This window comes from Penicillium maclennaniae (assembly GCF_028827695.1).
Source record: "Penicillium maclennaniae strain IBT 15551 chromosome Unknown utg000008l:1.0-3552695.0:1.0-3555053.0, whole genome shotgun sequence".
NCBI classification, from domain to species: Eukaryota; Fungi; Ascomycota; class Eurotiomycetes; order Eurotiales; family Aspergillaceae; genus Penicillium; species Penicillium maclennaniae.
In genome coordinates this window covers 1,859,233-1,879,739 of record NW_026623220.1, presented here as the reverse complement: position 1 = coordinate 1,879,739, position 20,507 = coordinate 1,859,233, and the positions used below count along the sequence as shown (strand labels likewise).

Genomic DNA, 20,507 nt, shown 5'->3' with positions numbered 1-20,507 from the left:
CATGAAGTAACTGGGAACCAAATAGGGATTGTAATTTTCAATCTTTTAGGATTGGGTAGTAAGCTCAAGCAAAAGTAACCACTAACCATGTATAGAATACCATGGATCAAGGACAAAGAATATATCAAGATCATTTTTTAGGCCTGGATGAGAGGCAAAGAGTCTAGGAAGACGTCCAACTAGACCAAGGTTAAATATCGCCGACTATCTCACTTACTTATGAAATAGCTACACGGGGACTTCTGGTGCCCAATTGCTTGGTCTGATACGATTTGAGCGGGTAGACCATAATTAAGTCTGATTGTCACATGTCATGATGATATCCAATTCCAGTTTACTGATATTTTACGGCAAGTTCGGGTTCTCGGGTTGAAACGGCAGCCAGCATGCTCAAGTTGGAATTGTACGACATGGATATCGACCAAATTAGAGCTGACGTGGAAATGAATTTGTGATGCTACACGCTTTCTATTCGTTGCAAAACCTATATGTACAGAGGTCTCGCGCAAGTACCAAGGGATGCCCGCATCTTGGTACTGCCGTAGACACCACCCAATTCAAACGCCTCACCCCGGTAGGGCTAAAGCTCATTGCTTCTCACCTCCACCTTCGCCCTCACCCTCGCCCTCGTGCCGGATAGCCTGCATTAGCTCATAGAGCTGTCCGATCTGTTGATCTGCAGGAAGGCCAGGTTAGCAAACCGCAACAAGCTTCGACGGGAACTATCCTACCGCTCATCTTGTTCAACTTGGCCTCGTCCAGCTTGTCACCGGCCCAATTATCACCTTCCAACTTTTGCGCGTAGAGCTGCCACTCTGTCAAGAATCCGATCTGCCGATACCCGTCAGTCCCGACCCTGCAGCACCACCTTGAACACCCCAATCCTTCCCTCCATTCTCTTCGGCGTATCCATGGGGGAAAGGGAACGTACGATGTGCAACGGGTTCTCTGCGGTCCGGTGCGCCCGGAACTCTTTTCTCACGTATGAATCGCCGAGCACACGCATTTGCGGGTCAAGCTTGCGGTGGACGCGGAGGATGCGGCGGTACAGCTGCAACGGTGGGAGAAGAGCGAGAGCCTCGGAGAGACTCGATTTGGAGCCGATTGAGGCCGGCGTGGCCATAAGGAGGCGGCGGGCGAGACGCATCGTGAGTTGCGAAATTCAAAAAGGTTGACGAAATGACATAATTTCCTGGGGAAGTTGGAGATTTCGTTTTGGCGTCGGAAGGCGGCGAGCTCGTCCGGGCGAATCATCGCTGCCGCTGCGAACATTTTTTCTGGACTATCACCGGCAATTTGGTCCTCTCTATCAATATTTATGTGATCTAAGAAGCAATTTACTAGGATCTCATATACGAGCTGAATCTTGTCCTCGTGCCTTTGCATTCGGTGCGGGCGGATTTTCGAAAATTGCCTGGCTGCCCCGCGGCGAATCTTCATCAGCATCGACCACCACCGAGAGAGCATTATATCGAATCTAAAGTTATATTCACAATGTTGCCAACACCGGATACATCGCACGTGTCATTCGACACCATCTACGAGCCAGCAGAAGACTCATACCTCTTTCTGGACACACTATCCTCGCCATCAGAGTCAAAATGGCTCACTGAGAGATTTCAAAAAGCCAACCCAATGCCTCTCGTGGTCGAAGCGGGCACAGGCTCCGGAGTGGTGCTAGCTTTTACTGCAGCTCAATCGCAAGAGATATTTGGACGTCGAGATATTCTCACGCTAGGGACCGACGTGAACCGCAATGCCTGCATTGCAACCCGAGAGACAGTCTCAACAGCCATCAAAGAACAGCAAGGAGTGCAAGAAAACCCTGCCGATTCAAGACTGCACGCTGTTCACGCATCATCTATAACTTCCGATCTCTGCTCCGCGTTGCGCCCCAATAGCGTCGACGTTCTTCTTTTCAACCCACCATATGTCCCCTCTGAGGAATTACCCCGTCTCCCCTCCGCGGAGGAAAACGACCCCGTCACAGCAAAAGCTATGTCGCGCTCCGCGAAGTTCGAGAATGATTCGTACTTTTTGTCGCTGACGTACGCCGGAGGCGCTGATGGTATGGAGACCACGAATCGGTTATTAGATGATATTCCAGATATCCTGTCACCCCGAGGAGTCGCGTATGTGCTACTTTGCAAGCAGAATCGGCCCGACGAAGTGATGGATCGTGTTCGAAATCAGGGTGGATGGTGTGCTGAGATTGCTGGTTCTAGTGGTAAGCAGGCTGGGTGGGAGAAGTTGGTCATTGTTCGCATATGGCGACAAGATCGCCCCCTGAAGGGCTGAGCCCAGCCAAAGTCAAACCGCATAGCATTGGCGTCCCACGTGGAATGTTAACTGCCAAAACTTTGTTTTATATTACATGCACTGTGTTCACTATCAAAGATCGTCTGAACCAATCTGTCGAAAAAAAGACATCGGCCCAAGCGGTTCACCGAGAAGAGAAGTGATGCGCGACGAGCGTTCATACACAGCCACAATTAATCTATAATCCATGGGAACAAATCCATCGGGACACATGGTGATGGGTACACATTAATTTCGGGCAGCCTATCAGGCCCACAACCCTGTTCTGCAGGGCCTGTCCCCTGAATCGTTCGTTCTTCCACGTTTGGAAGAATCCTTCGGCTTAATCCGACAACGACAACACCCCTTGTTGATACAAATACGAGGGGCGGTAATATTAATGGCGCGGACCGAGACCCGCTCTCTCACATAATACGGGGAAAATACAATCTAGACGTGGAAAGCTGCGAACGAGGGGACATTATCGGTTTACATGCCCTGGATTGCTAGCGTAAGTTCATGATGTCATGGAATGTATACACTGAACTTTAGTTGATCGCTCGCACCATTCCACGGTTGTCAGCCCGGAGTCTCTCCTAGTCTCCGGCTCCGTGCTTACTTGCCCCGAAACCCGAAGTTCCGGGCACAGAACTCAGGAAACATGAGCATGTAATGTGGCTTTGCCAGCCCAGACTCATTGGAGTCTCATTTTGCAAATGTGTACGTATATGTACGTATATGTATGTATATGTATATGTATATGTATGCGTGCTTGTATGTTTGTATTTGTTAGCACTGCTGGTGGAGCGATTCAGACGATAGCGAGCCAAGATCCATGCGGAGCGCCTTTACTCGCTTTGCAGTTATTGCCTTTCTTTTGGCATATTCTAGGACAATGATGTTACAGCACGATTTCCTCAAATACCATTATCGCCAAAGGAGCGAACCAGGAAGTATACTCCACGAAGAAACCCGAATGCGCTCTATAATTTTCGCCCAACGCCACAAGTCACGCCTGCAAAAGCCATCAATCACTCGCTAGTATCTGAGTTTCTTAGCCCCTTACGCTGATTATGCGTCGGATTTGCACCCGTTGGCCTCCGAAGCATGATTCTTCAACCCGGGAACATTCCCTCCAAATGAATTGGGGTCAACGGACTAGTGAAATAACCTAGACGGAAAATGAATATTGAAATGACCAATCTTAGGGGCACGACACAGGATCAGTACAACACTCTTGTGATTGTTGCCTGGAAACGAAAAGGTCCTAGACTCGGACAACGTCCTTGGGGGGTGGATTCCTGGATCCTTGACATGCCGGATGTGCCATTTGGGGGCGAGAAGCTGTCACGACCGTGAGCAGCGGATCTCCTTGCCAACAATTACGCATTTCGCAGATCTGTCCACCGGGACTTCCCATTACGCGGTCAACACTTGCGTGAATGTCAATTCCTGCGTCTTGGACTGGGGTAGTGACCGTGCTCGATCAAGGTTTCCACCTGGGGACAGAGACTTGCCCAAAGCTCGATGATGAATCGAGACACGAGTGGAGTCACTCGGCTTACCTGAACTGACCATTCCGCAATGCCGATGAGACTTGTGGTCTGTTGTATTTCAATTACACGCATATGAATGGTTGAATATGGTATAGTGCATTGCCCTAAACACTTACACGGCGCATAAAGAGCAACCTTGATGCGTCGCCTTTCATGATATATTTCCAACGCGCACAATAAGGTTAGTCAGGGAAAAGATGGAGAACTTCAAACATTGAATCTTAAGCTCCGTCAATAGTCTTCATTCAATAGCCCCGAATGGCTCAACATATTATTTCGCCAATTAGTTAGGGCAAACTGCAGATCCATCTGTGTCCCGGTCACAAGATCGGGTAAATGTGTCGTAGTATAAAGAAGTTCAATGGGCAAATTGGGCCATGTTCTAGATTTGAAGAAGGATGAGAAGCAACAGCGGCTTTCGTGGAATGTAGATTTTCTTGAGAATTATGGTTACGCGGCCCGCAGTTTGGACGAGCTACAGATATGGCCCGATGATGAGCCTCTCTTCACGACTTGTTGTGATGCGGCCCAGTGTCGGGCGTGAGGTATCCTCATCATAACCGTGGTAGAAACAGCGGCACTTTGGCAATGCGGCAAACTGCATCGACTTGAAAGAACCGCGAGCACAGACCGAGCACCGAAGAAAAACAAGTAGATAGCTTTTTCCTTTCATCCTCCAGAATTGAAAGAAGCCCCGGGGTAATAAGACATCCCATGATGATGCAAAGTTGAAAAAGGAAACCAGATTTCGAAGCAGAGAAAAACGCCGGTCTGCACTCTCAGATATACCGAAATAGATAGTGAAAAAAAAGCTTAGAATCCACGCCCCCGCCCGCGGCCACCACGGGGACCACCACGACCCCTGCCACCCCGAGGACCACCACGGCCACGGCCGCGGTCTGTCTCCTTACGGGCCTTGTTCTTGGGCTTGGGGGTGTCATCCACAAGCAGGGTGTCTAGCGGCAAACTGTCGGGAAGGATGTAGTAGCGGATGGTAGAGCCGCGAATGTTGATGGTGTCGAGGGAGATAGGGTCACGGCCCTTGGGGGTCATTTTAACCGTCCGGAGAGAGGTGTTCATTTGAGGAGAAACGGATGTGATGGTGCCATGGAGAATAGTGCCTGCAAAATTCAGTCAATTAGCTCTCGATTCACAATGCCACGAGCCCCGTGGCCGCAATACGGCTTGGGATTGAGAGGTTAGCCCTGGAGGCTTATTGTTCGGGTCGTTTACCATTCTTGAGCTCAATGGTCACCGTCTCGTTGGCGCATTTCATCAAAAACCTAAAAAGCATGTCAGCGCACGGCTCTAAAAGATATTTCCAGATCCAAGATGCCCGCGCGTCGCAGAGGATTCTCCCGCATTCCGAGACAATGGAGACGTACCGTACGAGCTTCATGTTGATCGTTATCTGTCTGAGCAGCAGATATACGAGGGGTATTCGATAACAGGACCCAGCAACTAGCAGGTTTGGTGGGGAATTTCTGGTGGCAGACGCGGACGATGATGCCGTTGGATTACAGTGCAGAGTTGGCGTGCTCACGTGACCGTGTCCAGCTACATCACGTGACACAATGCGCACGGACGTGCTGGGAAACATCATCTCCTGTCATGTCAAGGCTTCTGATCACTTTGCATATCCGGAATCCAATATTTTAAGTACTACACTGTATCGCACGTGCAATTGTGAACCGTTCGGAGCACCTTACTTTCGGAATTTCTGCAATTTCCCACTATCACTATCCTCTCTGATACCCGCATATACTTCGGCGATATGTAATTGCCCTAAGTTGATTCTGGTTAGCGGCTATTGAAAGAGAGGTCGGTATCAGTCTCCGGATCTGGGTTTCCGGGGTCGGGAGTTGCCCATCGGATTCCTATTAAGAACGGTAGGCGACCCGCCATCCCCAATCGAGTTTATTAGGCTAGTCCCCAATGCCTTAAAACATTTCGAAGTTAGGCTCGGTATTTTGAAATGAAGCTATGATGGGACATGATTCGACGCCGGCTCTGATATAATATGGAGTCGGGCCCCACTCTCTTTAGTAAAGTTACAGCCGAGTGTCTCATGGTCCTCCCTACGAAATAAGGAGTACTCGATCATCTAAGACAACTTGTGCTGGGGTTTGAAAATCGAGGAGGTAGTTTTCTTTTGACTCAAAAATAATGAGACTGTGAAGATCCACGAGAGCCCGTAGAAGACGAGTGGCTCACATGCGAATGTTCCAAACGTGGCTTATGCAAGGATCGAGTCAGGGTTTGGAGCAAGCCGCCGTCCTCCGCCCAGCACCCCGCGCGCTGATTTACTATAGCGCATGAACCGGGAGCAACCGTTCTCTAGCGCTTTAGGAACGGAATCGCCGAGACAAGATTTCCATTGCAGAAGGATATCAGCGGAGCACAGGGTGAAGAGATGCGGATCCTACCTGGTGGATACGTCGATCTATGGCCAGCAGTCGGACGCACCAGACTGGTACCTGCCAAAACAAATCCTTTGAAGTCTATGGCAGCGAAAGATTATGCTCTCCGGGCCGGCCTTCATTTTCCCTAGACAAGATCGGCCTCTCCCGTCACGAGCTTGGCATTCCATGGGCTTAGGATCCACCCCTGGCGTCACATAATTCGAGACATTCATGAGCTTTGCCCAAGGTGTCGGGAGCCTCGTGGCTAAATCACTCATCTCATCCTTAGTGCGAGTATTCCAAAGCTGGCAATTTGAACCTGATACACGGATAACTTTCCATGCTCGATTGGTGAAGGCAGCAACTGAGCCCTGGTCACCGTCATTTGGTCTCCGTACATCGGATCGACGTTGTCCTGCAGGTCCAGTTCAATTTGATATAGTGGACACCAGCAAGTGTTCCAAGGCGAATCTTAGTTACAGCTATTACCGGACTTAGTGTACCGTCTGATGATCGGGAATTACAATCTGCTAACGGCGCGTTCGTGGGGGCCAAAATGAAATAGTCAGATGGAAAAGTATCGGAACGAACAGCCCCCGTCAGACTTTTCTTTTTTTTCTTTTATTATTTTTTGTTTGGCGTATCAAGAGGCGGCCTAAGTCGAAGCCAATTAAGTTTACTGGACTAGTTCTCAGCCATACACAAACCCGTCATTGGCCCCCAACTAGACCTCGGGGCACCATTTACTTTTTGGGGCTAGGAACCCACACTGGCTCCGAACTAGGGCTCCCCTTTTATACCCAGGATCATTAACACGTCTTGGCCCCAGACCCGAATCTCACCCGAGCTTTTCTCCAATATAGGCTTTGCTCTAGTGACGCGGGTTCCGGTGTCATTTGTGGAGTCCCAGAAAGTCCACTTCCTCCCTTTCCAACCCCCCGATTTCGGCCCACTGCTCGAAGACTCTAGGTCTTACGCCCTCTTTTACACGCGCTCTAAAACACAGGCAATGATTACGGTACCGCCGTAGACCAATTGTTCCAAATGGGCCAATGGGTGGGATTCATCACCCCAAGGGCGTTTCACCTGAACACCCTAGCCCACCCGCGAGGATTTGCGAACCATACCATTGGTAATGGAAGTTCTAGAAGCCCTCTTTTGGCCCTGTGGATCGGTGACGGTACCCAATTCGGCCCCAGTTCAATCAGCGCGGGGACCATTTGCTGCGTCGTTCTGCCATCGATTCGAACAATCTTTTTTAAACCATTTTTAAACCTCCCTGTGCCCGTCGCCCAGCTTAACTAGTGTGGACGACCAACAAAACTTTACATTTGCCAGCAAGGACTTGCGAAGAACGCACTGTATGTTGCTTTTCGCTTCGGAAACCCCTCCCCCTATGATCTCTGGCCCCTCGGTCCCATCTGCGTGCGCGAGTGTAATCCCATGCTAGGTCCAATGACCTAGATCAAATCCCCATGTCCCGCGACTCAAGCTCACAGGATCCTCCGTTCATTCGCAGGGACCCAGCCGATCAGTCCGAGAGCTCAGCCTCGCTTCCAGAAGCCAACTATCTCTCTTCTCTGCTTGAGTCAGGGCAGGCGCCGGGCTACCAACAAGGCGCTTTTCCAACGCCAGTTCCCGCGTGGGTACTGGATGACCCTCGTCCGACCCTGGAAAGCGCTTCTCATCCAGCAATCCCAGTCCAAATACCCCTCCATTCGCAAACTTCAGCCACATCTCTGAACTGCAGTTCCAGACTTGCTGGTTCTATTCTGGATTCAGCGCAATCACACACTGAAACCGTGCAGTCGATCCCCGACAGAGTCAACTGCGGAGAGTGCTTGACACAAAACGAGGAACAGTAAGTCAGAGTCCTTGTGTTCTTTAATGGTTCAATCAGAGAAAATCATAAATACTGATTGTGGTTGTCTTTTTGCCCATACCAGACCACTTGAAAACGCATTGTACCCCGGCCTTATGTCAGTCGCAGCAGGCGGATATCTTACCGGTCCGATGCAGCCTCATTCGCACCGTAAGAGTCTACCCTCGTAGGGAGAGTAGCATCGACTAACAGATATTAGAATATGCCTGGAGCAATCGCCCCTATCAGCCAAACCATACACCACCAGGGAATATGAACCCCCAGTTCCCTCCTTCTCAATCCTATCACTCTGCGGAGTTCTCAGCTGGCTATAGCGGAAATCCAAGCGGGCCAATGCCTGGGTATCACGGTTCACAGCCACCGCCATCATATCTTCCTGGAGCGCCCAATAGCGGTCGACATAGTCAATCACGGAGGTAATTGATATGCCATCTAACACAACCATACGAAAAACTAATAATCACCTTGTTCCTAGTCCACAAGCATTGATGGCTCGCCCTTTCCCTCTCCACCCAGCAATCCCTTTACCTGACCAACCACTCATGGCATCGTGAGTTCTGAGATAACTATTCTCACCATCTCGGCATCCCGTAATAACAACTTCGCCCAGCCCGCCTTATATGATAAGCCAACCAGGTTATTATCTCCTTGAAACGCCACCAATCCCGTGAGTCAACAAGTCAGAAGAAGAAAGTCCATATCCTCACAAATGAGACAGGTCATCACACCAGACATCTTTGAGCCCGCATAGTTCGCCAATACCCACAGAGCCCATCTTTGCCACTTCCGATCCATTGCCTCCCGTTACAGATTCAGATCAGCCGGTCCGCGTGGTCAGCTCACGACCTCGACCCCAGTGCTGGGAGCATGGCTGCAATGGTCGCGAGTTCTCTACATTCAGTAATCTCCTACGGCATCAGCGCGAAAAGTCCGGCGTTGTCGCTAAGGCAGAATGCCCCGTCTGTGGAGCAGTATTTACTCGTACGACGGCACGCAACATCCATGTTGCTCAGGGTAAGTGTAAAGGACCAGGGCAGGATCCCTTGGTCGAATAAATGGCTGGCTCAGGATTTTAATTTCATTGTACATTTCATTTTCCCGTGTGAACAGACACAAAAACCAAAACCAAGGCTCGATGGACAAGAGAGGCCCACGTGGTGCCTGAGGCAACGGTCGGGTGACTCAAAAGTCGCGAAGATCGGGCAAAACGTAGCTTCTTCAATATCCCATTTACGAGGAAATGCCGACTTCTATTGTATTGTGCAATTCTAACACCTTGTTACACTTGCCTCCTATACATCCATTACCCGCCTGAGCTTGTAGAATCCCCCCTCGGCCGCGGCCATGGCATCCATCTTCACTTACGACCCGGACCCGCCGCGGGTCTCGTCCCCGTGGTCGACCTCGGGTTCATCCACTCCCCAGGCAAAGCCAGTCAATGGACGAGGACTCGCGATTCGCGCCCGGTCCAGTATTAAACTGGAACATACCGATGCGGACTTTCTCTCTGATTATGGAATTACCAAACTAGAGCCGGAGCCCCAAGAGGGTCCAACGGAGTACAAGTTACACTTGCTCCTCCGGCCGCGACGTCCTTATCTGTCCATGTCCACTGGACATGTAGTCGCGGGCTCGTATCGTTCCCGTGTAGGCCACTTACCCTCGTCGAGCTCGCCTTCGCCTTCGCCGTCCCTGGATGCAACTCCAAAGCCGATGCAGGCCAAGTCATCCCAGAGCCGCCAGCAGCGGCTGCAAGGGTTAACAACCCAGCTGCTGTGGCGCCTGCAGCAGTCATCCCCATTCCACTCGTCTACCACGGCAAACTTGGTCATTCCCGTCTTGCCAGAGGCAACTCCGAGATTAGGCGTGCCTTCGAAACCAGCTCGATTACTACCCGGTCTTGAGGAAAGTCAAGGTGCACTCTATGAAATTGGCGTCGCTGACGATGGCACTTTTGTGGGTTTGACTCAAGATGAGCTTGACGAGAGTGTCACCAACCTGCAAGCAATGGCGGCGAGTCTCGGATGTAAGGTTGAAATTCTTCGCCGAGTTCTTGTTGGAAAATGTGAATGGGCGGAAGACTCTCCATCTGCACCGCCAGACCCAAACAAGAACAATACCGAGAACTTATGGGTTGCGGAAGCTTTGGTCTCGCCGGACTTGGATTATTATAATATGTCCCCCGCACGGACACGCCAGAGCTCCCTCGACGGCTCTTCGGAGGATGTTGGTACGGAACCAGTTGTGGAAGAGGACTACTCCCACACTGAGCAGGTTCGCATCTCTATTGCAGGCCCCAGTACTGCAGGGAAATCATCCCTGCTGGGCACCTTGACATCATCATCACTGGACAATGGGAGAGGCAAGAGTCGGCTCAGCCTTCTTAAGCATCGCCACGAGATCTCGTCGGGTATTACCAGCTCTGTCGCCCAAGAACTCATTGGTTATGCCGAGGACATGCCGCCAAAAGTGGTCAACTACGCATCTGGAAATATTGCAGCATGGGACGATATCCACGCTGCGTCTACTGGGGTTCGTCTGGCCTTTGTATCCGATCTTCCAGGCTCGATCCGCTACATGAAATCTACCTTGCGTGGCCTGGTTAGCTGGGCTCCACATTATGTGATGCTCTGCATTCCAGCCAACTGCGACGATAACCTCCCAGAGACAGAGGCTGGCATAGATCATGTTGCCGAGATTGACCTATGTCTGGCGTACTTGGACCTCTGTCTGAAATTAGAAGTCCCGGTTCTGATCGTAATCACCAAATTGGACATTGCGTCTCGCACTGGATTACGGGAGAATCTCACGAAAGTACTTTCTGCTCTGAAGGCGGCTGAACGCAAGCCTGTAATGTTGCCGGCATCCCCTGCCGGAGACAAAGCACTAGACTTGCAACACATTAGCGCACTTGACGGCAAAGAAATACAGAAAATCATCGCGGCGGCAGATGATAAATGGCACCAGACGGTTCCAATCGTCCTGACTAGTGCCGTCGACGGCTCAGGCATTGGGAAACTCCACGCTTTCCTTCGTTACCTGCCTATTCCCGCTCAGCCACCCCAGAGAGTCCTTCGGCTTCCTCAAACGCTTCTACGCGCTCACAAACAGCCCGGCAATATGTTCGATGTGGATGAAGTCTTTGCCATACCGCCCTCCAAGGTATACTCCGTGTCGTCGGCCGACAAGAACAACCAAGAAAGCCGGGGAATGGTTTTGTGCGGTTTGGTACGACACGGCTGTATATCGATCGGCGACCAAATGTTGATTGGGCCTGTCCTTGTAGACACTTCAGACAGCAACGAAACTGTCCCCCTCAGCCTCTTGTCACGCAGCAGTGGACCAGGTCCATCCAGCGAATTCCCAGCATCCCTCAGTCTACCCGGCAAAGACGGCGCCACAATACAAGCCAAATGGCAACGTGTCCGCGTCGTTAGTGTTCGCGATCTTCGACTCCCCGTCCGCCGTCTAAAAGAAGACCAAGTGGGAACAATTGGAATCGAGCTCCTCACCTCTCCAGATGACGGACGTCTCCCACGATTAAGCCGGATACGAAAGGGCATGGTCCTAACAGACTTCAACTTGCTCCCACCCAAGAAGCTCACTTCATCACTTCCGCCAACATTACCGATGCCTTTTCATACGGCTTTCACAGCGACTTTTCCAGCTGCCGAATTTTCAGCGCCGAACTCGCCCCCATTGCTCCTCGGCGGAAACGCAATTGTTTACATGGCCAACATCCGCGCCACGGTAAGGGTAGTCAGTATGGCGCTCGCAGAGACAGATACCGAGCCTCAGCTCACCACCATCACCCTCGGAGCCTGAATTCTTCAGCTTCGATGGCGATGGGCCGTCGCCAGGTCGGGAGAAGGTTTCGAGTAATGGGCCTTGTGGCTCCGTACGCCGCCGTGCATCGGCTACGGATATCAGCAAGGTTGTTTCTGAAGCTGCGTGTGTTGATCCAGGAACTAAGGAGGCAAGTAAGGAGGATGTGAGGATTACCTTTGCGCTTGTTACTTCAGTGGAGTGGGTGGAACTTGGGTCACAGGTCTTGGTTATGCCGGGGGGTGTCTATGGCGATTGCGCCGAGTGGGAATGGGGTTTCAGTTGCTGGCGCGCCTGGGAATGGAACTGTGGCGATGTCGGGCTTGGAAGGGTTTGTGGGAAGAGTTTGTCACGTTCTTCCAGGGAGAGGCGAATCGTGACGATATGCCTTTGCATTTCATACTTGAATCCTTGCGGGTATGAGATCTCGTGCATTTTGGTGCGATAGATAGTTGTTCATAATCTCTAGTCTTTAATACGGAAGCGTGAAGCAAATGCAGCACACATGAGCAGATTACACGAACTCGAATGATCTTCGAGCACTGAACATGACTGCAAGGGGAAGGAAAGGGAAGGAAAGCATTTGTCGAGAATTTGAATAGTTTAGCAACAGGTTATTATGCTATGCCATGACATCTTCAGCGTATCTGCCGAGGAAAGAAATAACCCGAACCGTGTGTGGTACAGTCCACATGCCTTGGATTCATCCACACATCCCGAGAGCATGACTGCTCATGCAACCACATCCGAGCGTCCACTAATCAGACCCATCAGATCAGTCCATACAATACCGGTTCCATTGAACCCACAAGTCTCGTCACCCTGGGTATTTTCATGAAGTGTATCGAACGTCGATGACATATCTCGTCATCCGAAAACGCTCAAAAAAAAAAGACCAGATAAAAAATGATTCAATTGTCAATCAAGCCCGTATAAAAGGCAGGCGTGAGGTTGTGGTTTCTAACCACCCTTGCGCTGGTCGCCCGCATTGCGAGCGAAAGTGCTAGTCGATCCAATGGTAGCACTAGCATTGCGGAACTCGATCTTCTTGCGTTCCATCGCGAGCTAAACATCTACCATTAGTATCTGTTCTTCTTGTGTATTTGAATCTAAAATCCACCAGGGATGCAGAGAGTACTTACCACCTTGCGGACACGGTCTAGAGCCGCGGTGTCGCCCTCGACAAGTGGGCGACAGTCGTCAACACGGTAAGGAGGGGCGATAGTTACGGTCTCGGCCACAACGATGTTCTGCCCATGCCAGTGAGCAGGCATGGTGCGACTAAAGGCGTCGAAGATATCCTGGGCCTCACTAGTGACGCCCTTTCCACGGCGCGCCTCACGGTCAAGAGCCTCGCCTACCGCCTTGACCTCGCGCTGCTTCAGGGCACGGGCATCGAGAGCCTGGATGGAGGGCAGAGCATCGGTGAATGAGGGGACTCGGAGGAGGCGGATGGCAGGGCGAGGAGCTGGAAGTTCTGAATGCGCGAAATGGGAATGACATGGTAATCCCCGCTCTGCGCCTGTTTGGCGTCACCGGACAAGGGCGAAGGGGAAGTGTTGATAGCTACGAGGTTCGTGATGGGGCATGCAGTGAAGAGCATGCCCTCGATAGTCGCGGTAGCTGGCGCCGCGGTCGTGATGCGGACGCTGTTGAGCGTGTTAGCGTTGTGGTATCTTCTTGAGAGCTTGGAGGGGTAAATTGATCACTGGGGACTCACCGAGCACCGATCGCACCGCTCAAAGCAGCCTCCAAGGGCACCATTCCAGAGGCCATTTTGGGGCCTGTTGCGCTGCCCGATTGTGATGCTTTCGCTCCCGCGCTCTGGCGTTTGTTCTCCGCCATGCGGTGATCTTCGCTGGCGGTGTGATTCCCACGTCCACGATTCCGGGTTCGAGAACTGTGATGTATCGGGTGCACGGGTCTACCTCAAGGACATTGGAAGGCAGAGTCAATTGACCTATCCACCAGACGCTCGCTTTATCATCCGATCTGTACGGTCGTCCGAAGGGAAGGCACTCCCCAATGCCTGGCGGACCGGAATAATGAAAATCCGAGATCGTGACTCTGTTGATTCTCACCCCACAATTAGTTGACCATTTTGATTAGTTGCTAGCACCGAGGGGCGATACTAAAGTATGCCCCTGGGGCTAGCGATCTTAGGCTTCTTGGGGCCTAGCCTTTATTACCTCACGATTTTCGGCCAGGCGGTCGATCTTTATTAGGAGGACAATATATTTGCGGAATAGGCCAAACACGGCCTTCCAGACATCAATTGTGGAACCCTAAAGTGATGACTTGCGCCTGTTGACTTCCGTCATACATATTATTTGGCTTTTTTATACTAAGAAAGAATGCCAAGATCCCGACCAGTGGCAACTAAGAAGCTCAATGAAGAAGCTTGAAGGAGGTGAGAAAACTATTTGAGAACCTTACTCTACACCAGGGATGAATACTTTTAGCTATCTGCGGACAAGTTCAGTAACTCAAGGAATGCACATCAGGGACAGGTCTTTTTCACGGCTCAAGTCTGAGATCGAGAACCCAGTTTCAATTTTAGAATTTTAAAATCTTTGAAGACCTAGCGGCTTGGTCTGGAATCGTCTCTACCCTCAGCAGACTCAACCTTCCATCCTGATTTGGCTTAGCTTTACTGTCCTTGAGAAGAAGCTCTCGCTGCTCACAATGTATGCCAAAGTGGGCGACTGCGGGCCGCGGTGTGGAGTGGATAATGTGGAGACAGTATGAGGTCGGTTGTAATCTCAGTATGCATGGAGACTCGACCCGTAGACGGCCTCTAAATCTAACTAAAATATTAGCTGACGCCTGAACCGATATACTGAGGTGAAATGAAGCAGAGTTCAATGAATTTCCTCGGATAATTGATATGCTCACTGATCGCTACACATCCCGAACTAATCGGTCAATGTCCGATCCCGGCTCTTCTTTCATGTAATTATAACACTTGCCTTCAGACGATGAATGTCTTCTATTTGCCTGCAAAGATGCATCCCATGATTTAGACTTACGCCACCCTAATGGCATCTGTGTCCCTTCGGGTGCCTCCATCGAGTTTGTGTTACAAGTTGACTGACATTGGCCATAGGCTTGCGTTTCGACGATGAGTGGGAAGCTGCAGGTTGCTGTAACAATGAGAACATCGTTGAGGACTTCTCCTTTGATATATTGATCAGCTTCCTCCAAGAGTCGCGATGAAAACAATAAAGTAAGGCAGGATTAGACCCGTCGTAATGCGAATGAATGGGAACGTGGTCAAGGTGGGCAGGTGTTTCCGCCCAGGTTGTGTCGGCCTCAAGTGACACTGGAGACGGCCGCCTCAGCACAAATACAAGTTGTGATACAATAAGATGTAAAGGAACTTTGTATACGCATTCTGTACGAATTTAAAAACTGTGCCGAATATTTCATCTTTTGTGAAAACGCTTGTGTCGTTAAGTTCCATTCATGTGACATCTAAATACATTGAACCCAATTTTTTTCCCTTCTATTCCGAGACATTTATGCCACGTAGGTGGAGGCAGAGACGTCACCGCCACGGCCAGTCCAGTTAACGTGGATGTCCTTGCCCTCAGGGAAGTTCTCGTTGGCATGCTCGGGCTTGATGCGGAAGGTGTGGGCACCGAAGTAGTCACGCTGGGCCTGCAGCAGGTTGGCGGGCAGGTCCTTGGTACGGTAGCCGTCGTAGAAGCTGAGAGCAGTGGAGAAGGCGGGCAGAGGGATACCCCACACAGCGGACTTGGAGACAACGTTCCTCCAGCCAGATTGAGCGTTGGTGATGGCCTTGGTGAAGAACTCATCGAAGAGCAGGTTCTCAAGGTCGGGGTTGTTGCGGTAAGCGTTGGTGATGTCCTTCAGGAAGACAGAGCGGATGATGCAGCCACCACGCCACATGAGGGCGATGGAAGGCTTGTTGAGCTTCCAGCCGTACTCCTTGGCGGCGTTCTGAATGAGCATGAAGCCCTGGGCATAGGAGATAATCTTGGAGGCGTACAGAGCCTGCTCAAGGTCATCAATGAAGGCAGCCTTGTCACCCTCGAACTTGGGGATCAGGCCGGGGAGGATGGTGCTGGCACGGCCACGCTCATCCTTGAGCGCAGACAGGCAGCGAGAGAAGACAGCCTCGCCGATCAGAGTAACGGGCATGCCAAGGTCAAGTGCGTTAATAGCAGTCCACTTGCCGGTACCCTTCTGGCCAGCCTTGTCAAGGATCTTCTCAACGAGGGGAGTGCCATCGTTGTCGTTGTAGTAGAGAACATCGCGGGTGATCTCAATGAGGAAAGAGTCAAGGACACCCTTGTTCCACTTGGCGAAGACATCACCAATCTCCTTGCAGGACATGCCGAGACCACGCTTGAGGATATCGTAGGCCTGTTCTAGGGTGGTTAGCTCGCGATCTTTTTGTATTTTTTTTTTTGGAGGGGGCACCAGTCATGGCAAAGCTTACCTCGCAAATCAGCTGCATATCACCGTACTCAATACCGTTGTGAACCATCTTGACGTAGTGGCCAGCACCTTCGTCACCGACCCAGTCACAGCAGGCCTCACCGTCGCTCTTGGCGGCAATGCTCTGGAAGATGTCCTTAATGTGGGGCCAGGCGGCCTCGTTACCACCGGGCATGAGGGAGGGGCCGTAGCGGGCACCCTCCTCACCACCGGAAACACCGCTGCCGACGAAGCTGATGCCCTTCTCGGAAAGGTAGCGGGTACGGCGGTTGGAGTCGGGGAAGTGGGAGTTACCACCGTCAATGATGATATCACCCTTCTCGAGGAAGGGGAGGAGGGACTCGATGAAGTCATCAACGGGCTTGCCGGCCATGACGAGCAGCATAATGCGACGGGGGCGCTTGAGCTTGGAGCAGAACTCCTGGATGGAGTGGGCACCGACGATGGACTTGCCTGGGGGTAATATCTTAGCAAATGGGACACGACAGACGCTGGTAGGATGGCATTGGCGAAGAACTTACCCTTGGCCTCGTTCTCGAGGAAGCGGTCAACCTTGGAGGTGGTACGGTTGAAGGCGCAGACGGTGAAGCCGTGGTCAGCAACGTTCAGGATCAGATTCTGGCCCATAACGGCCAGACCGATGAGGCCGAAATCAGCACTAGGAGCAGGGTGCGCCGGTGCGCCGACATTAATGCCGGCGAGACGGGCACTAGAGTCAGCGACCAAATTCTCATGTCAGGGCTGGGTCGTTGCAAAAGCAAGGCTCAGAAAGCAAGCTCCAAGAGCAGAGGAAATCGGGTTGAAGCTCCGGACCAAGCGGTTGAAGCTCCGGACCAAGCTCACGAGACCATAGTGCCTGGATATAGACGCCAGCATCATTCAGAACATGCTGAATTGATGCTTGTACAGTATCCAACAACAATGAAAGCTCGCGAGCCTGTTGCCCGGGAACCCGAGACCGTTGGGGGATGATGCAGAGTTGGTGGGGGAGGGAGGGGTAGTATGTTCCGAGAGAAGGATAGCAACTTACACAGCCTGGTCAGCCATGATTGATATGGATGTGAAGGATTGGGAAAGAAAGGGAAGATGGGGGTATCTAGTGGGAGTTGAGAAGGAAAGGAGAAAGACTTATGGAGGGGAAGGTAGAAGATGTCACCGGCTGACGGAGCAACTCTTCCGTCATAATCCTACTTGGGTTTGACCGAGCAAGGTAAGGTGGGATGGTGGGACGCGCTATTCCAGCCAAGTGGATGTACCCTGTACCCCGAGCTCCGTGCTGTGTTCGGTGTACTGCCAAGTACACGGTACAGGAGGACTGTCGTCCGGTCATCCCACCCGGCTTCTGCTTTCGGGGCTTTTTTTTTCTGTGGTTGAGGGGCAGGGGCAGATCAGTATCCGAGTCCACAAATTCCGTCGAGTTCTATGATTCCCACGACTTCCAAAGTTCTCTATACTCATCTATACTCCCCGTCCTATATAGGCTATACACCCGGGCTGAGGAGACAATAGCAAGCTGGCGCGGGGCATGGAGGGGTAAACTCATGATGATTTCATCGGGACGGCTTCATCCGGGCTCAGGTATAGCTCCCTCTAAGTTTACTCATACGGGTCAATCTCGATTCAGTTCATGCAATCCAAAATCCGGATCACGACCATCCCAAGTATCCATCGGTGAACTGTTCTGGCGTAGATTCAACGGAGAAACTTCTTCACTTGCCGATGTCCGCCCACAACCGGCTGAGGACGTACTAGGCTCCTTTCGAACTAGAGTGGGGGTCACTGATTAGTCATTACATCGTATTGCATCACGCTAACTGATCAGTACGGACACGCAGATGCGCCAACTGCGCAGGGCCGATTTTCTTCGGTGGAGCCGCGATAGTCATACAGTCACAGACATCAGGCTCGACTCAGATTACCATCACCTTGCCCCGGTAGCGCATACTTGTCCGACCCATACATCCCGCGCAGCTATTCGGGACTTCAGGTTTGACGTCTGGTGGATTGACTGAGGCGTCAGTCAGGTCCTGAAGGTACGTTGTGTCTGCATCTCTGCACCTCTGCACAGCTCAATCGTCCTCTCTGTTCGACGTCCCGTTCATCATGCCCTATCCACCTCCTCCAGGTCTCAAACAGACGCCATCTTCGCTTCCTCCTCGCCCACCGCCGTCCAATAATGCCGCCCAGCCCGTTGGTCATGGCAACGCGCGTCAACCGGGCTACAATGCCTTCACCGCATTTGCGCCGCGCTCCGTAGCATCAAGTCAGCCGCGCGTAAGCAACCCTACGGTCTCTGCGCCCCCCTCTTATTCTGCCGGTTATGCGGGACCTGCAACCCCTGCAGCACCTGCAACCATCTACGGAAATTACCAACAGCCATCCTACCAAAGTGGACCTTCCTACTACGGAGCCCAGTACAGTGAAAATGTCTCCCCGGCGGTCCCACATATTCAAAATCCATTTGGCTCAACGCCATCTGCAGCACGAGGGCGCAATGGAGTAGACCCAGAAACCGAGGCACAAATTGCTCAGTGGCAGAGTGCTTACGCCAACCCGAACGATGAGACAGGCAAAAAGGCCAGCAACACGGGCACAACAACGGGTACAGGTACTCCAACCGCCGCCAGCACCCCCATCCCCCAAAGTGAAACACAAAAGACTGTCCAGCGAGTCGGTGGCGGTCAAGCCTGGACCGACTCCACTCTTTTAGAATGGGACCCCGCTCATTTTCGGCTTTTCGTGGGCAACCTCGCAGGTGAAGTAACCGACGATTCTTTACTGAAAGCATTCGCACGCTACACCTCTGTACAAAAGGCTCGTGTGATTCGGGAGAAGCGCACGCAGAAGAGCAAGGGCTTCGGGTTTGTCAGCTTTAGCGACGGTGATGATTACTTTGCTGCCGCTCGAGAAATGCAAGGCAAGTACATCGGTTCTCACCCGATTTTACTGCGCAGAGCTACCACCGAGGTCAAGCCGGTGTCGAACGCCAAGACGCTTAAGAAGCATGGAGGCGGCGCTCGAGGCCAGCCTGGCGGCAAGGTCAAGCATGACGGAGTGAAGAAGTCGGGAAAAACCAAGGGAGGTCTGAAGATCCTTGGTTGATCGGTTTTTACCTGGACACGATCTTAAACCTCTTAATTCAATAACTTTTTGCAAAAATATTTTAATGCTCAATATTGTAGCGACGTAAATGTGGAGAGGCCCGATGATCGCCATTTAGTCCCGTCGATCGGGGCTGGGCCCGCTTAAGATGCTCCTCAATCAAGATTAATCTTTGTCATCCGTATAGCTTTTCAATCACCCGACCCGACTGTTCCGAAACGGCCAGTTCATTGATGGTTCGTATTTATTGCCACTTAGACCCGGTCATGACATCAATCTGTTCGGGTTCAGGACTTACTCGAGATATAAGACGATTGCATTATGGCCCAGAAGAAATAGTTCCCGTAACGCTACATGCGAACATTTACCTTGGCAATTGGTAACTCACGAATCTTGTATTGTCGCAGCCTAATTGAAGTAAGCCAATATGCTGATACCTCAACATTTGAGAACCTAGGAAGGTTTCAAGGCAATGCTCCGATCCAACCAGATGTTGCTGCAAGTCCCAAGCTCTCGCGTCGAAACCTTGCTTGAAACCATTCCCATTGGCAATACGTGAACATTGACTGACCCAAAGAACTACTAGGTATCTTGTCAATCCAACATGAAGCTATCTACCGTTGCTGCCCCTCTTATGACCCTTTTGGCCGTGGACTTGGCCGCCGCTGTATGGACACTCCAAGCTGGGTCTCAACATTGGTCTGGGACCAAACCTCAATCCTGCACACCTGTGGATATTCCCCGGGGCGCGCAAATTAGCTGGACAGGAACAAATGGGGCTAGTACCGTCCAGTTCTTCACCACACAGGGAAGTTGCAAGAATGTCTATCGGACGGTGATGGGAATTGGGGATATCAATGCATCTAGCAATATTTATGGATTTGTGGTGAAAGCGTGAGGGTATTTCAAACTCCAAAAAATGATAGGGCCAAAATTCAGGCGAACGGAGTTCAGGATCAATCTCACAGAAATACCAAA

The 20,507-nt window shown here is 51.5% G+C and overlaps 9 protein-coding genes across 9 annotated transcripts; 5 read left to right on the top strand and 4 right to left on the bottom strand.

The window, feature by feature from the left end:
* Window positions 1-587: 587 nt before the first annotated feature.
* Window positions 588-1,147, bottom strand: N7477_009680 (succinate dehydrogenase assembly factor 3; the record flags this gene model as incomplete). The annotated part of the gene is made up of 3 exons (XM_056971341.1): window positions 588-676; window positions 732-831; window positions 932-1,147. The coding sequence occupies 3 exons, from the start codon at window positions 1,145-1,147 to the stop codon at window positions 588-590; spliced, it is 405 nt and encodes a 134-aa protein (XP_056818320.1).
* A 347-nt stretch (window positions 1,148-1,494) lies between these two features.
* Window positions 1,495-2,298, top strand: N7477_009679 (S-adenosylmethionine-dependent methyltransferase; the record flags this gene model as incomplete). The annotated part of the gene is made up of 1 exon (XM_056971340.1): window positions 1,495-2,298. One exon carries the CDS (start codon window positions 1,495-1,497, stop codon window positions 2,296-2,298), a length of 804 nt encoding a protein of 267 aa, XP_056818319.1.
* A 2,110-nt stretch (window positions 2,299-4,408) lies between these two features.
* N7477_009678 (mRNA splicing protein SMD1) lies at window positions 4,409-5,253 on the bottom strand (the record flags this gene model as incomplete). Its single annotated transcript, XM_056971339.1, has 4 exons — window positions 4,409-4,461; window positions 4,766-4,975; window positions 5,088-5,137; window positions 5,240-5,253. 4 exons carry the CDS (start codon window positions 5,251-5,253, stop codon window positions 4,409-4,411), a joined length of 327 nt encoding a protein of 108 aa, XP_056818318.1.
* Window positions 5,254-7,731: 2,478 nt separating this feature from the next.
* On the top strand, window positions 7,732-9,193 carry N7477_009677 (uncharacterized protein; the record flags this gene model as incomplete). Its single annotated transcript, XM_056971338.1, has 6 exons — window positions 7,732-8,117; window positions 8,203-8,288; window positions 8,338-8,554; window positions 8,614-8,688; window positions 8,749-8,805; window positions 8,857-9,193. 6 exons carry the CDS (start codon window positions 7,732-7,734, stop codon window positions 9,191-9,193), a joined length of 1,158 nt encoding a protein of 385 aa, XP_056818317.1.
* Window positions 9,194-9,482: 289 nt separating this feature from the next.
* On the top strand, window positions 9,483-12,386 carry N7477_009676 (uncharacterized protein; the record flags this gene model as incomplete). The annotated part of the gene is made up of 3 exons (XM_056971337.1): window positions 9,483-11,888; window positions 11,917-12,294; window positions 12,327-12,386. 3 exons carry the CDS (start codon window positions 9,483-9,485, stop codon window positions 12,384-12,386), a joined length of 2,844 nt encoding a protein of 947 aa, XP_056818316.1.
* A 537-nt stretch (window positions 12,387-12,923) lies between these two features.
* Window positions 12,924-13,808, bottom strand: N7477_009675 (anticodon-binding domain-containing protein; the record flags this gene model as incomplete). The annotated part of the gene is given in 4 exon segments (XM_056971336.1): window positions 12,924-13,028; window positions 13,106-13,339; window positions 13,354-13,612; window positions 13,684-13,808. 4 exon segments carry the CDS (start codon window positions 13,806-13,808, stop codon window positions 12,924-12,926), a joined length of 723 nt encoding a protein of 240 aa, XP_056818315.1.
* A 1,674-nt stretch (window positions 13,809-15,482) lies between these two features.
* Window positions 15,483-17,474, bottom strand: N7477_009674 (NADP(+)-dependent, decarboxylating phosphogluconate dehydrogenase; the record flags this gene model as incomplete). Its single annotated transcript, XM_056971335.1, has 4 exons — window positions 15,483-16,352; window positions 16,429-16,880; window positions 16,949-17,136; window positions 17,458-17,474. 4 exons carry the CDS (start codon window positions 17,472-17,474, stop codon window positions 15,483-15,485), a joined length of 1,527 nt encoding a protein of 508 aa, XP_056818314.1.
* A 1,056-nt stretch (window positions 17,475-18,530) lies between these two features.
* On the top strand, window positions 18,531-19,529 carry N7477_009673 (RNP domain protein; the record flags this gene model as incomplete). Its single annotated transcript, XM_056971334.1, has 1 exon — window positions 18,531-19,529. The coding sequence occupies one exon, from the start codon at window positions 18,531-18,533 to the stop codon at window positions 19,527-19,529; it is 999 nt and encodes a 332-aa protein (XP_056818313.1).
* A 604-nt stretch (window positions 19,530-20,133) lies between these two features.
* Window positions 20,134-20,427, top strand: N7477_009672 (uncharacterized protein; the record flags this gene model as incomplete). Its single annotated transcript, XM_056971333.1, has 1 exon — window positions 20,134-20,427. The coding sequence occupies one exon, from the start codon at window positions 20,134-20,136 to the stop codon at window positions 20,425-20,427; it is 294 nt and encodes a 97-aa protein (XP_056818312.1).
* Between the last annotated feature and the right edge of the window lie 80 nt (window positions 20,428-20,507).